Genomic DNA, 16,202 nt, shown 5'->3' on the forward strand with positions numbered 1-16,202 from the left:
AAGGTCGTACCATCATCATAATTTACTCTATTTTTATTTTAATATTTTACATATTTTTTTCTTTATTTGTATGATCATTCTCTATTTATTTTACCTATTTTAATCTCTTAACGTCATTATTATTATTCTGTGTATGAAATACACACATTAGTACTTTATAGATAAGCCTGTGTGTTTTTAAAACAAATCCAAAAGTGCAGCTCCATCATAAAATCTAAAAGAGGGAACATTTGGAAAATATGGGGGATGAATAAATGTCCCTATTTCCTCTGTTTAATCAGTCCAATAATTTCCTCTCCTTACTTACGATACTTCTCTCTTTCCATTGGGTGAATATAACTTTTAACTGGAAGCTGCTCATTTCTTCTCTCCCCCTCTGCTCGTTTTCAAATCTACCCTCCTCTCCTCCCCTTTCATATCATCTCCCGGTCGCTCCTCTCCGTTCTCTTTGTCTGTTTGTCTATAATCTCATCTCTTTCACTCGGCTTTCACGTCCTCCCCCTCTCCTCCTCTACACTTCCCTCTCCCTTGATTTACTCTCCTCCCCTCGTCCACCTCACCTTTTTTCCTCCTCTACACGTGTTGAAGGATTAATAGCTACTAGGTTGTGCCTTGTAGAGCCTCGGCGTCACCTCCTCTCACCCAGAGCAACATCCTGAGATAAACTGCTGCCGCCTGCCTTTCTGTCAGCTTGGGGCTCATGCCCTTGGGCTGTTTATGGGCTTGGATGTGGTATAAGTACGCGTGAGGAAGGCAAATGGCATATTGAGCATCACTGATGAGCGCCTCGATTTTAGAGATCTTCCTGCCTCTGTCCCCTCTCACTCCGCCTCAGGCTCATTTGTTTCTGTCAAGAATCAAACTGCACCTGTCCATTTGTGTTGATTTGTCGCTCCGGAGTATCTGTCTGTCTCTGGTTTTAGTTTTTTTTAATGGTCCGATGCACCGCCTTCTTCATTCCCTCCGGCCAAAACCTCCTCCAGAGACATCTTGCTGGTTTGCTGATGCCAGAGGTCAAGTCTTCTGGGAGATCATGTTTTTCCATCATGACACACAAACGAAAAAAAGTGCCTCTCCACACTCTTTCCTCCTCCTCACTCTTTCTCAGTCTTCGATGCATGCATGGTGTTGCAGTCTTATACGCTGTAATGAAGAGCTAATAAGAAGTGAGATAGCTGTTGTGGCAGGTTGGACAGGTGAGGCACGAGGCTGAATACCGATAGTGTAGACACAACCCCAGGCCCCTGGAGTCAGGGAAAGAGCAAAACATTCTGATGAATGAATATGTGAGTTATAGTGTGAGCTATGAGAAAATACTTTAGATTCTGATTAGATCAAATTTTAATGGAGCTAAATTGTTGGATTCAGATGGAGCAACTTTCAACCTTCGATGGAAATGTGCATCAAGTGCATTCAGAACCAAAAGCAATGTTGTTGCGGCACAAATTTGTTTGCTACTTTGCTGATGTTTATTCAGTCATGTCTATGGTGCAAGATAGAGAAATCTATGTTATGTGGTCAAACTGGTTTTCATTTTCATCTTCCAGACAGAGCAGCTGGAACAGTTTGTGAAACTCTTGAAGTTTCAACCCGACAAGGTGAGGATTTTTTTTTTCTTCTCCTTTCTACACAGAAATCGAGCAGTAAAACTCTTGAAGGAGAGTTACGGTGCTGGAAATCCATTTCTTTGTTTTCACAGTTTTCACTCTTGTGTTTGTTTAGTCATTGAGGCGTATTTCTAAAATACCAATATACTAACAAAAGGAAAAACGAGACATAACTGGTGTTTTACACACGTTTTTAGATACTTTCTGTATGTGTTGGCTATTTTAATTCGCCAGAAGGCCAGGACTATATGTTTCTACTATACTGTATTTGCACCGGGCTACAATGCCCCACATTGACACTATATTGACATTTAGAGCATTCACTGCAATGTGTTATACAAGTTAGAAGAAGTCACTGTAAGAACTGAGGACCTTTGTTGACTTTTGCTGATGTGCCATGGACATAAGACACAGCTGGACCTTGAGATGTTACTCAGCTCGAGTCAGAGTGCTGTGGATTCAGCTCGAGTCAGAGTGCTGTGGATTCAGCTCGAGTCAGAGTGCTGTGGATTCAGCTCTCCTGGTCCCTGCCTCTCACAACATGCTTTTTGTCATTGACATAGTTGGCAGCATGATTGTTTTCAGAGGGTTTATATATTTTTGGGATAATGTTCTGCAGTAATTTGTAGCGCTTGTTGATCAGATTCTGGCAACCTGTCTCAAAGCTAAATAACGAAAAATAAAGTTCAAATGCAGCTTTCCGACAACAGCAGCATTTAGAAAGTGTTTATGATGGTTTTGTCATGCATGACGTCTCCGTGCTGCCAGTACTTTACATTGATTTCTGCTTAACTAGTCCCTTTTATCTCCCTGGCATATAATCCAGTATACACTGTGTGATCTGTATGTTTGCCCATCTGTGGGTGGAGCCTTTTGACATGTTGTCAGGAGAGAGATATTACAACTTGTGGACACCAAATGATCTGCTCTTTCAACAGTGTCGTAGTGTTTCACTGACACAAGATGTGAACATCTCTTACACAAAGACGTTAACGAATAAACTCATTCAATCTTTTCATAAATTTACAGCAGCTGTTTAGTCAAAACACATCTCATGCTATTGTGGTGGTGGTTTCAGTCACTGCAGCTCCTTGTGTCTCTTTTACTCTGTGTTTGTCTGTGGGCGTGGCTCCTAGACTCTCCTCTGCACACCCGGCTTCAATCTGGTGATCACTCCTCCATTGTGAGCTCGCCTGTCGGCCAATCAGCCGGCGCCCTGCAGTGTTTAAACCCCGGATCCGGTAGCAGTAAGGATATTTTTTGGTCTTTACTTAAAGTATTTCCTTGTGAAGTTTCTTTCCTCCTCGTGCACATTATTTTCCCCTGTGTTCAGTATCACCAAGCACCGGCACAAGCCACCAGGCCAAGCCCAGCCTTCAGCCACAAATCTGCCTCACTGACTAACTCCAGCACGGTCCCTGCATCTCCAGCCTGCCCCCCCCCGGACTGTTGATCTTTTAAAACAAATCCCCTTTAAACCATTTCCCTCTGTGTCTCACATTAGGGTTCATCCGTCCAGCAAATAATCACCTACATTAACATCCATTTTCTTATGGATAAATATTTTCAGAGCATGCACTATTATTTATTTGATCGAATAAAAACCCCAATAGATTTGTGCAATGCTGGTAAATGGTGCCTCTGCAAACAAGCAAGCACACAAACACACACACACACACCCTATACCCCTCCATTGCCCGGGTCCTGTAAATGCTTTTGTTCCCCTGCTGATTCCCATCAAGACACACCAGCAGTGACCAGTAGCAGCATACTTCTGTTTGCAGGATTTTACAGAAAAACAAAGCCAGTGACCCAGAGAGGAAAGGTTGAGAAGCCGCAAACAAGACGCTCCTGTCTAAGCCCATTGTTTTGGACTGAGAACACACTCATCTCAAAAATCCAGTCAGCATAACAAGAACCAACGGTATGTAACCAGTTAAGATCTCACGAGGTGTGTGTGTGTGTTGCACAAATTAATAAGCTAAACATAAAATAACACACAATGATTGTATGTTCTCCCCTGATGTAACCATTTTGTACTTGCAGGCCTAATTAATGAGCATCTGGCTTTTAGACACTTAAAGAGATGGTGAAGCAGCTGCACAGGTTATCTACAATGGGCTGTTGTTCGAATAGGCAGATGGAAATGGTCCATCCCCTGGGGAGTCAACGTGTTTAGTAAATGTAATTGTAAATATTAAAAGGCCTCGAAATGTTGTTATTCATATTAAGAACAACTGCAAGTTTGGTCCTGATGGTGGCACTAGAGGAGAGGTAAGGGTGTACAAGTGTATACAATTTGTTCTCTTTCATCATATTAATTTATATAATATTACTATTCCAGGTTTTCTGTATTTTCAGCTTCAAATCACATCAGGAATCCCACAGTTAATTCTAATATATAAATATATATTTTTTACTTGTATTATTTTTCTTCTGAATAAGCCAGTTACACTGCACTTTTTGGTCTTATTAGACTATACTTTTAGTGGTTTAACCTCAGTATTTAACCCAGCCAGTATAATACAGATGGGGATGATGGCCAAGAGCACTAAGACCTAACCCTTAAAGCAGCCATAATTTATACTTTTATGACATCAATGCATCAAATGATGTGAAAACAATGTGACAATGTGAAAAGGGTGACTCAGAGCAATAAACCCTTCTAAGAATTATCACCTGGATCTGCAGCTCGCCTCAGGTTTACAGAGATTTATACTCTTTATTTTTTTACTGTTTCAGTTCACTCTGACCGCTCTGTCTTATTTCCAGCCACAGCAAGCAGCTGCTTCACTTCCTGCTCAGCACCAGTCAGCAGACAGTTAGTTGGACAGTGTGTGCTCTCTTTGCACTTCGAATGTATGCGGCCCTGGCTCCGAGCTTTAGCTCTACTGTCAACATGTCTGGGGCCTAGACTGCTCATTAACTTCAGACCACTAGGACACTCATGTTCACGAATCAGGGGTAGGGGGAAGCTTTGCAGGGCCGTCAGTCCCTGACCCCTCAAATATTGATGAATGAGTTCTAGTGAAAGCTCCAACTTGTCACATACAGACTCATTTGTGTCATTTGTCTTCCTTTGAATGAATGCAGTGGTTGATTTATTAAAGTTAGCAGATTCTTAGCACTTAGTTAGGGTTGGGTGAACATTGTGTTCAGTTTACCACAGACAAAAGTTCACTGCGACTTCAAAACAACAATGCAGTTTGGTCAGATATGCATCAACAGACCTGGGGCTGCAGTCCGCTTCATTCATGCATCAACTTTAACCCAGAGAGAGCGCTGCTACCCTGTGAATTAAAAAGATGAGGCCCGATCCTGACCCAGTGTGTGTATGTGGTGACTTGGGAGTGAGACTGACCAGTCCCACAGGACAAGAGCTGATGGATTGTGGGAAAAGGAGAAAACCTTAACCTTCCAAACACTGACCGCTGTGTTGTTTTTCCTAAAGAAAATTGAATAGCTAATTTTCATGATGATGGCTACAATCCAGCACATTAAATAATACTCCCATTCTACAGGGTTTTCTCCTTTCAGGCAGTTGTGGCCAGTGTTCTTTTGTGATCTCTGATGTGAATCTCTAGTTGCTCAAGCCTGGCAGTGGAAGACACTCAATCCGTTCTCAGTAGCTGAATAACATCATGATGGGGTTAGGATGACCTTCACTGAGGGCTCCATGAAATCCATTAGAGATTAATTAGGGCCCGAGCACCGAACAGTAGGAGACAGTGGGAGGCCCTATTGAAATTGTAAGGATTATTATTATTTTTTATTTTTTTCCCCAGGCAAATGAATTGGCTTTTTGAGGGCTTTAACATGCTCAAATCGTTACAAAAGTTTGCAGAAAATTGAAGTACTGGGACGCGTTCACATTGACCGATCTTCACAAAAATCGATACACAGGTGTATCAAGTGGTGAAAATGTAGGTATTCTGGAGTAATTTTAATTATTATTATTATTCTAATAATAATATTTTTTTATTATATGTTACGAATATGTTTCTGCTTATAAAATCCATGTAGAAAGTTTATGCATCATTAAAGTAATTCAATATATCGACCGTGATGTTCATTTTCTTTCTGTATATCCCTGCATTGCTTAAATTGTGTCATGGTTTTCAGGTCTGCCTGCTGATACCCTCCAAGGTCACCGTGAACGTTTCCACGACCAGTTCCACAGGTACGAGGCCTCGGGCTACGACTGATGAGTGGCGGTATAAAAGGGGAACATTTCTCTTGTACTAAAGGAAGTGTGCAACACAATCCTGCCTCGCCCAGTCACCACAGCACACTGAAACTATGGAAATGTGTCCACCGTGGTGGTGTCGCCATCACAGGCGCGTTTATATCAGAGAGGAGTCTCCAGGGGCGGAGGGAGATGTTGCCATTAGATTCACTTGTTAAAATATGAATCTCACATTATGTAGATTAACTGTATAACCCAATGCTTCATGTGTATTGGAGTAAAATTATTTGATATTCGGATAAAAAATTTCGAAATATAAGAAGAAAGAAATGGTAATGTCACAAAGCAGTATCAACTATCAAGACTGATGTCTTTTCCTTTGTCCCGCAGCCTGAAGACCTTCTTCAACAAAGCCTGATCCACATCCCCAAGCTACCTGATGTAAGAGCACAGGGGGACGGGCAGAGGTGGTGTGACTTCAGTGCTGAGTCACAGCCTCCATCTTGATTGGCAAAGACTTCACCAACAGCTAAATACTCTCACAAACAGGAGTAACTGGCTTATTATGTACACAGACATTTATGTTAATTCCACTGAAACGTTTTGCAATAATACTGAAATGTTTTTTACAACACATTAACACAATGACAAACAGGTTCGGGCCTAGTTCAGACCTGGTATCAACATCCGTCCTGAGAGATCCACACCTGGCATCACTTCCCTGCTCCATATGCAAATAATCACATACGTCATTTGTGTCCGCGAAGACAAATTATGCTGTTTTAAACAGTCTGAGTTTACAGAGGCGTCCATTGACACTGTGTGTGTGTGTGTGTGTGTGTGTGTGTGTGTGTGTGTGTTGTCCAGCGAGAAACAGCGAGTAGAGTCGGGAGGGGTTGAATGAATCAATGAGCGGCAGATCTTTAAAAAATTGAAATGATTATGTGTTGATATTGTGATCACAAACAAATCAACATATGGCCACGAGAAGCATAAAAATGCGGGTCAGAGGAAGCAGGGCTGTGTCCCAGACCACCCCCGATCTCAGGACGCACTCGTATTGACCACTGACCTCTTGTGATTGGATCTTTCAGGACAGACGGTGTGAACGGCGTCTTGTTGGACTTGAATTCAACTGAATTATGTGGAAATATAGGAAAGACCAATAATCCAAACAGATGAGACGCCTCGCCCTTCTCTGCAGCTACTGTTCTGAATCGACTGCAATGTAATACGACACAAAATCAGTTGAAGTAATAAAGGTGAGGTAGCAAACTTCCGCCAATACACACGCGACCGATAACAAACATTCTGGAATAATAAGCATGTGTACATACATCAGTCTGATAAGGACTACATAAAATGTCAGAAGCCATCTTTGAGAAAAGATCATTTGTCGAGCATGTTGAATTTTTAATTTGGTCAATGTCACTAACATATATACATCTAACATATGTGACATCTAAAGACACAAATATAACTCCCTCATAATCCTACCTCTTGATTCCCTTTTGCTACAGGGAGGTGATAACACTGAAAATGAAGAAGTGCCTCTTCCTCTCCTTCCCTTGTGTTTTACTGCTGTGTCTTTACAATGGCTGGCTGAGAAGACTCGGCAGTCTGACAGCCATAAATCCAACCGCCGTCTGTAACCGCGGCAGCAACAGCAGCAGAAATGTAACCATCTTGTTGTGGTACTGGCCCTTCGGCATGTCTAATAATCTGGAGGGTGACGTGTGCTGGGACCTCTACCGCATCCCTCACTGCAGACTGGTGGACAAGCGCTCCTTGTTCTCTTCGGTTGATGTGGTGGTCTTCCACAACAGAGAGCTGATTCAGGGACGCCAGAAACTGCCGTTAGCTCTTCCACGGCCACAGTGCCAGAGGTGGGCCTGGATGTCCCTGGAGGCCCCCGTTCACAATGGAAACTTGCGACAGTTTGCAAATATTTTCAACATGACGATAACCTACAGGAGGGATTCTGACGTCGCTGCACCATATGGCAAGCTGCTACCAAAGGAGACCGGAGGACATCCGGTGGCAAACGACCTTCGGAATAAGAGCTCTCTGGTCTGTTGGGTGGTCAGCAACTACCAGAGGCACCAGAAGAGAAGCCAAGTGTACAGCGAGCTCAATGCCGCAGCTCCTGTGAAGGTTTATGGGCAATGGACAAAGAACAGCCTCTCCTCCACTGACCTCTTACCGACAATCTCTCGCTGCTACTTCTATTTGGCCTTTGAGAACTCATTGTCCAAAGATTATATCACGGAAAAGTTGTGGAAGAATGCTTATCAAAGTGGGGCAGTTCCTGTTGTCCTTGGACCGCCGCTGACCGATTACAAAGCTGTGGCCCCACCTAATTCCTTCATCCACATTGATGAGTTTGCGTCGGTAAAAGAGTTAGGAAAGTATCTACAAGAGCTGGCAAAGGACAAGAAACGCTACGATGAATATTTCACCTGGAAACAAGAGTGGAACGTGAAACTGTACATAGACTGGAGAGAGAGACTCTGTAAGATCTGTTTACAGTACGACAGTTTACCTCGGCAGAAAGTGTACTCTGATTTAAGTGCCTGGGCCAATTCTTAAATAAGATCTGAGTTGGAGCAGTTGTGGCTCATTATTAATAAATGAATGATAAATGTTATCCCATTGGTTACACAGACATCATGCGTTTCCGCATTAGGATTAACATGGTTTCTTTTTAATGTTATTTGTGATGCAGTTGCCATTCTTTTGCTGTGCTACTTGAATAAATTAAATCACATCCCAGAGACTCAGACAACATTTTCCAAACATTTTGAGGCATTTCTTCATTTAGCAATAATCTCTTACAGAAGTATTAAGATAATTTGCTTTGGTGATTCAACTTGTGGTCAGAAGCATCCAGTTTGGATGAATTATCTTTAAGATGTCTTTATCTTGACTGTAACTCGAGTCCACCACTGGCAAGTTGACTTTACTGGTTACGGTTTAGAAACGCACAATCCTGTGTAAATGTTCACACAAGCCACCCTGCATATCAGGACACAAACATGCCATAAAGTCCCTATAGTGGTGATGCACAAGTCCCTATGGTGAAGCATGGCAGTGGCAGCATCTCATTCTGCCTTGTTATCCTAGTTTTTTGTGTATTTGTCTATTTCTGTGTAAGTACGTTGAGAGCAACGGAAAAAAAACAGTCATATTCCTTGTATGCGTACGCATACATGGCCAATAAAGCTGATTCAATTCAATATTGACCCATGTTGTGTGCATTAGAAAGGGTTTGCATAGCTTGTCACAAAGGGTTAAAGTGTGGAAGAGCATTTCCTCTTCTACACTGAACATGGTATTGCCATCATAAGGAGACTTATCCTGTGAGTAACCCACTGTAGATGAATCATCGTTAAGCATACGCATCTCGTTACATATATAATCTATTCTAGCATGAAAATTGGTTCAGGTCCTTATGTATAAAAATGAACAGCAGTTATTATAATCAGGGTTCAAATTACACAGCTTTCAGGGGAGCCCTATTTTCCGGTTCTTAACATGTCACATGCATACGCATATAAACGTAAGTGTGTGAAGTGCAGTCGGGGTTACTGTGAAAATCATCCTTCAGTTGTTACTACAGGCAGTCTATACATTTCAAACAGGCTAAATAACAACAACATAAGAATCAAGGAATACATTTTATTGCCTAATCAGAGCAAACAAAAAACAAAATCCTAAAAGCAGGGGAGCACAAGTAACACCTTTCTGCTTCTCATACACTCCACTTCAAGAACAACACATCACTTGAACAAAAAAGGCTGAGCATTAGTTCTCAAACTAGTTTTTAGCTACAACAAGATAAATCCACGTCTGGGGTTAAAGCTCCCTCTCTGTCCGTCTGTCCCTCTCTGTCGTTGACTGTCACAGTGTCAAAAAAATGTCTATAACTGGTTCCAAAATTAGAACCATTTCCCCTTTTGAACATAACTATCAATACATCCTGATGCAGATGATACTACTTTATACAAAATACCACCTCTCCTGTTCTACACATCAACCAGCTCAGTTTTTTATAGAAACAGGTCCATTGAGATGTTGGGGGAAGATTGTATGATTATCATTTTCTACGCTATGGGGATGTCATTTATAGAGATGCCCCATTCCAAGTCAGTTTACGATTCCTCACTTCAGTTCATCAATAAAATGATGGTACCCATAAATCCTATATTTAATTTAAAATGTGACCCGTATTCTCCCCATTAGTTCACCCATAAAGTTTCTCCAAAATTCCTTAACATGCAAGTTTCCTGCATTGTCATCCAAATACTGATAGAAGCAGTTATTAACCTGTCCCGTTTAATTCTTCCCCCATTAATCTACAACATATCTGTTCTGATTGATAAAGACATGATTAAAATGGGGCGGTGCAGCTGATCATGTTAGCAGTTGATACAAAGTTTGTCTTGTAGTGTTTTTTTTTTTCAATGTCGAATGTTTACCGCTTCCTCCTTAATCACACATTTGTACGGTGCCTATATGCATATCTTTGGCCTTTGATCAAGACTTGCTGAGCTGCCATGGGTTTAGGGGCTGAGTGCAGTACATTTCCTTTAGATTTACATTTAGAAACATCAATGCAAAGTAATCACTGGTCTCTCATCCTCTCAAATGAAAAAAAACAAACAGATTACAATTGTAATGCTTTCCAAGTTATTTTGTGCATATAACATGCTCTTTTCAAAAGTAAAAAAAAAAAGATATAATAAATAATACCAGTGGTGACACACAGGTTTCATTGCCAATGGAAATCTAATGCCATGGTAGAAAGGCTCTTGTGCCTCAGAGTCTGGTGAGATGAGCACACCGGACTGTAATGAAGCCCTTAATCCACAGTGTAACACACGCTTATGTTTCCATTCACGCTCAAAGTACTGAGAGACCCAGCGATGACAACAGCTGTAACAAAAGCATGCTGGAAGAAAGATTTGGTTGGGGGATTCCTACTGTAAAAAAAAAAAAAATATAGAAAAAAGAAGCATGGCAGACAGAGAGCCTGGAGAACAACTGAGAAAAAAGACAATGGGAAAAAAAGGAGGACATGTGGAAGTGAAGAGCGCTGCCTGTGCCAAACATGGTCCTCTTGTGAAATCAAAGAAGGAAATTAAATGAGAAGGCTGAGGTTGCCAAAAAGCCAAATCTTGATCTGAGGCAAAATGTGTCTGAGGGACTAAAATAATCCCTCCTCCTTTTGTTGTCTTGATATTTCCAGGAAGTGCACACATCTGCACACTGAGGCAGCATGCTTTATGACGGCAATAAAGGTGGAAATGGGCAGAGATTTAAAGCGGCGATGTTCTGATAGCGTTGAGTGGAATCCGTGCCAGGACTATTTGTAGGCGGTACCAAGTATCAAACAGATTTGTGTTAGCTTTCAAGGAGGCTTTTTAATCAACATAATGGAGGAAGAGGGACAATTAGAAGACGTACTGCGTTGTAAAAATACAGGAGGAAGACGTAGCAGACAGATCGAAGATGAAGAAAACATTAGTGGACGTGTAATGAGATAGAGAGAGGAAGATGTAAACATTAATGATCTGGATTTATAGATTCATCCATGATATATGGCTGCGAGTTATAACAAGGAGATTATGGTTAAGCAGTGCTGCCTGTCAATGATGTGAAATGACCACTCGGCAAGGTAAATATTTATAGGCAAAAGATGGATTTTCTCTTCAACACAGAGGGTGGATTGTTAAGAAAGATTGTGGTCAAACAGTCGTCAGTGTGTGTTGCCCCGTCCATCAACCTTGCCTACATCCACACTACTAGACTTTTGTTTGGAAACTCTGCTACCGATACGCCTGGCGTCCACACTACTCCGGAGTTTTAGAGCCACTAAAAAGGAGAATTTTAGAAATGCTGCTGGCCCCATTTTAGTATGAGAACAAGGGCGTAGAAACTCACACCCGCTTGCTTTTTGGATCTTTTCGGTCACAATGTGGCCATCGCTGATTCATCAGGCTCCGATCACATGACCCCCCTTCTGGCAGAAAACAACTGGCATTAGCCTCACATACCTGGATAATCAAGTACAAGCGTCACTGATCCTGTTGTGCGGTGAAATTCTGCATTTTACAATGATGCAACTGTGTACATGCGTAGTGAGACATGCGAGTATTCAAGCAACTTGCAACAGTTCTGCTACTAACTACTAAACGCTTCCTGTGTATGCCATTACACACATGGTCAGTGTCCATGCGTTTTAGTATACTCCAGCCTGGTCCCAGGACGTTCCTCTCAGGTACATGTACTCACAGCCTGCTTTGTAAATGCTAACCACTGAACAACAGGAGAGAGACATAATCCTCCTCCATAGTGTGCCACAGACTGAGCTCCTAATGAGATGATGGATTCCTGGTAGAAGCTGTTGAGTTTGTGCCATCAGAGGGCTTTTGTAAGTTAAACATGTCCTTCTATTCTTGTTGAAGGGCTCTGGATTTGAATGAATACTTATCCTGCTGATTTGTACTTAAGTGGAGAGAAGCTGGGCTTTGCGGCGTACGTGCGTACTGACTCAATGACAGCCAGAGTGAGTTTTACGACACAAAAACTTGTCTCGGCTGTTCTTGTTGCTGTTGTTATTGTGAGTCAATTTAATGTACTTTGCCTCACGGCCTGACTAGTCGGCCTAATGGTTACATTACCAACCTGCTCCTTCACACATGGACGTTACAAATTGGATCAGCAAGCCAAGCACATCCAATTAACAGTGTGACTGGTGTTGAGCATTGTGATGCAGCACGTATAATGGCTCCTCGCAAAGCTGAAGATCTTTAAATGGCTGCCTGCATCTCTTCAGGTCAGGGCATGTTTTTGATATGAAGTGAAAACAACAAGTGTGCCTCATTATTAGCCTTTTAATGAATAGGACTGAGGGACGTGCATCTGAAGCACACAGGCAGCTCGCTGAGGCTGTGTTGCTCATTGGAAAAAAGAAATGATGAGAAAGTCAAAAGTAATTTTTAAAGTTCTGTTCATGGGCCAGTCATACCACTAAATGCTGGTATGGCAACAGTCATGTAATGCTAATGTGATCAGTGGCAATGTTAGCATGCAAACAAAGAACAAACAAATACAACATTTAAACACATAAATGTCCAGCCACTATTTACCACCAACAATCTACCATGCTAAAGCTTTTGTCTGCAGTGGGAATGGATACAATCTGCATTCACTCCCGGGTCAAATGACTCTGCAGTAGACATGGGGTTTGATCTGATCAGCAGTGAACACGCTAATTTTTCAAGACAAATAGGTAAGCGAGCGCCTCGGTTTTTAGTGTGTTCGTGATATCAAAAGAAAAAGGACACATCAGGGACAACGTACCTGAAAAATGAAGGTGTATATATACCAACATTTTTATGGCGTGAAAGAGGTATAAGCCTCACACTGATGAAAGTGTTGCAATATTTCTTGATCTTGGTGTCTGTGAGAAAGAAATGCTTGATTAAAAATGCTTCTAATCCAAAGCAAACATTTCCTACTGCTGCAATATCACATAACAAATATTGAACTGGGGAACATGAGTTGACTTTTGTTATGAAGTCACCACAGGAAATGGAATTTGGGCCACAGGGAGCTGAAGAGCTGTAGGTAACAGGCCAAACCTCTCCAGCTTCTCAGCCAGGTAACCAGCTCTGTGTCCTGGCGTTGACAGGCATCTGCAGCATGAAATCAGATTACTGTTGCTCGCAGAATATTGGAAGGGACAATTATTGATCTTTATCAAAATGACAAGGGTTCGTTTTTCTGCCTCCACTACTCTGTTTCCTGTAGTATTATGTGCTGTAAAGACCAAGGTGTTGCTAAATCAACCAGGACTGAAACATCTAAGATTTCCCATTGCTCACTTGCTTCCACCACTGTAATCTAAAGAGCTGAATTACCAACTGATCAAACATTGTTCTGATGGTTCTAATGCTTTACAGTTAATGTATAAATCCCTCCTCTGACCAACGTCCACTGGATCCAGCAGAAGATGTAAGAAGAGAAGTCTTTCTCCTCTCTCTCTCTCTCTCTCTCTCTCTCTCTCTCAGGGGAGAAGATAACGCTGCCTCGTTGTCACCCTTGGAGCAGGGAATTCAATCCCAATTACAGAGAGGCTCCATCTTATGTTTCTTATATGAGTGGTGACCTCATTAGTGAGTTACACCCTGTCCTCACTCCCTGCAACATGCACGGTGGCTGAGACCTCACTGCTCACACCACCTGGCTTCATCTTCTCTTCATGTAACTCACTCGTTACTTACTTGAAATAAAAAGTCAGGCATTCACTATGATGATTACTCAGTCGTAGATATCTGTGCTGTTGTAAATACTCAGTAGTGTCAGAAATGTCTGTTAATCCACAGCTGAAAATAGTCCCCAACAAATCTATTGTTTTATCGATGAATCAATTATGCATTTTTGACCAATTTCCAATTAGTTTGGACAAATCATTTGATTAGTTCACAATATTAAAATTATAAAATAATGATAACCATATCTTTAAGACGGGGGGTCTGTTGAATACTATTAAATACTGGAGTGTTATTGAGCAGGTGGCAAGTGCTGACATAAACTACATTCACCTACTGTACATACAAGCATCTGTCTGTTTGTATGTGGAATGCATATCTCGCGAGCCCTTCATCTTACCAGCACACTTTGCATGTGGATTGTACATTGCCTCGGGATGTGCAGTGCTGAATTTGGTGCGATTTGGACACATGATACATTCAATATTAATAACATGTTATTTGACAGGCGGCCACAGCTCTGTAGCAGTCAGTGGGGGCAGGGCCGTGTGCTTTCAGTCTGTGGACCGAACTGAACATGTCTTCTTCTACATCCTCGGGTAAACTACAGCACTGGTAGGCAACTGGTAGCCTGCGGCCAATAATAGTCTTTAAAGTAAAACAACGTGCATTTTGTTGCTGCAATGGTTTATATGAGCTGAATTACTGAGCTTTTATTTTGAAATTGGAGAACTTGGGTCTGAAGATTATGTCGATTGCTTAACAGACCTCTCAAACAGCCGACATGCAATGTATGTAAAAATAAAGTCAATCATTCAAACTTACATGAACTGCGATAAAGCAGTTTTATGAAAACTATTGACGATAAAATCTTCCCCGCTGACAAACCAGACAGGATGAACACTGCACTATAATTATAAAAATCTTTGCACACAATGTCGTTCACACAAACAATACAAAGCGACAGTATAATATACTGTTTGAGGAAGACTCACTAATGACAAAGAATAATTCTGAAGTAGCTCTTTAGCGTTAACACAGGCCAAGTTAACAGCCCATTCCAAACGGCCGGGTTTAGAACAAGCACTGCTCTAGTTCATATAAAACCACTTACTGAACCACTCACATAATGAGGAAAATGTTCGTATTAATCTTGTGACTTACAGGGTATAAATACAGATATCAATATCAAGCTAGCCTTGGGTCTTTAGTTGGGAAATAGTAGTGAGTCGCTTAGGTTTGAGGGTTTTTTTCTCCTCTTTTCTCCCGCACACAGACACACAACATGATTTAGTCTCTACCTTGTCTTCCTTCTGTCTTTCTGACACACACATGAATAATCTCCGACACACAAAATCCTCCCAGTTATTTTCCTATCACCTCAATAAATTTATCAGCCCATTCCTGCAGACACCCAAGAGTACACCCAATAGCCCACGTCACTGTGTGTGTGTGTGTGTGTGTGTGTGTGTGTGCGCGCGCGCGCATGTGTATAAGAGAAGAGTGGGGGTAGAGATACAAATACAGAGACAATGACTACTGATAAACAAAGTACTGAAAGTCAAACATTATTTGCCATGTAGATTACCCTCCTGCAACTCCCTGCAGTCATTTTTCACCCTAACTTGCCTCTGCATGAGGCGATTGCATGTGTGTGCATGTGTGAGTGGATTGTGTGTTCCCCTCAAATTAGATAAAACTTTGATGACCCCTGGATACATGCCTGTGGGTGCACAGTATATGCACGTCTGCGCCGTCTGTCATGTGCTCGCAACAAACCAGGAAGCCTTTTGTGATATCTTTAGCTCGTTACCTGAAAGTACGTAAAGGCCTCGTTTGCTGTGACAAACAGCGGAAAAGGCAAGAAGAAATCCCACAACATCAGCAGAACAAGAAAGCCTCACAAATGCTTGTCTTCCTCCTCTGTGAAGGACTGTCAGTGCATCTTTACAAAGATTTAATATGCAGCAGAAAATAAAACAACAACAATTTGCAAATTCAGGGAATGGAGGGTTGAGAGTTAAACAATTTTTATGCTTTAAAATGTAGTAATATACCTGATTTTTGTAATAGAATATGACGGATTTAGGTCCCCACAATATAGGTAACACACACACACACACACACACACAC

At 41.7% G+C, this 16,202-nt stretch overlaps 2 protein-coding genes across 4 annotated transcripts in view; one reads left to right on the top strand and one right to left on the bottom strand.

Moving 5' to 3' along the window:
- Positions 1 to 16,202, bottom strand: part of brinp2 (bone morphogenetic protein/retinoic acid inducible neural-specific 2) — a 222,190-nt gene that overhangs the window by 38,293 nt on the left and 167,695 nt on the right. The gene's annotated exons all lie outside the window — the stretch shown is intronic.
- Positions 1,101 to 9,029, top strand: LOC118118028 (alpha-(1,3)-fucosyltransferase 7). Of its 3 annotated transcripts, XM_035170799.2 has the most exons (8): positions 1,101 to 1,196; positions 1,548 to 1,598; positions 2,744 to 2,854; positions 3,392 to 3,531; positions 5,730 to 5,787; positions 6,184 to 6,234; positions 6,888 to 7,055; positions 7,314 to 9,029. In XM_035170799.2, exon 8 carries the CDS (start codon positions 7,333 to 7,335, stop codon positions 8,380 to 8,382), a length of 1,050 nt encoding a protein of 349 aa, XP_035026690.2. In that variant the 5' UTR covers positions 1,101 to 1,196; positions 1,548 to 1,598; positions 2,744 to 2,854; positions 3,392 to 3,531; positions 5,730 to 5,787; positions 6,184 to 6,234; positions 6,888 to 7,055; positions 7,314 to 7,332; the 3' UTR covers positions 8,383 to 9,029. The 3 variants fall into 3 exon arrangements, 2 of the variants coding, with proteins under 2 accessions (XP_035026690.2, XP_035026693.2); XR_004697855.2 differs by lacking the exons at positions 5,730 to 5,787; positions 6,184 to 6,234; positions 6,888 to 7,055; positions 7,314 to 9,029 and adding an exon at positions 3,654 to 5,423; XM_035170802.2 differs by lacking the exons at positions 1,101 to 1,196; positions 1,548 to 1,598; positions 2,744 to 2,854; positions 3,392 to 3,531 and adding an exon at positions 5,487 to 5,530.

Source organism: Hippoglossus stenolepis, chromosome 11 (genome assembly GCF_022539355.2).
Source record: "Hippoglossus stenolepis isolate QCI-W04-F060 chromosome 11, HSTE1.2, whole genome shotgun sequence".
Classification (NCBI taxonomy): Eukaryota; Metazoa; Chordata; class Actinopteri; order Pleuronectiformes; family Pleuronectidae; genus Hippoglossus; species Hippoglossus stenolepis.

What these genes read in the sequence shown, in the direction of transcription:
- LOC118118028 (XM_035170799.2), top strand. Translation starts at nt 7,333, where the DNA reads ATGAAGAAGTGCCTCTTCCTCTCCTTCCCTTGTGTTTTACTGCTGTGT.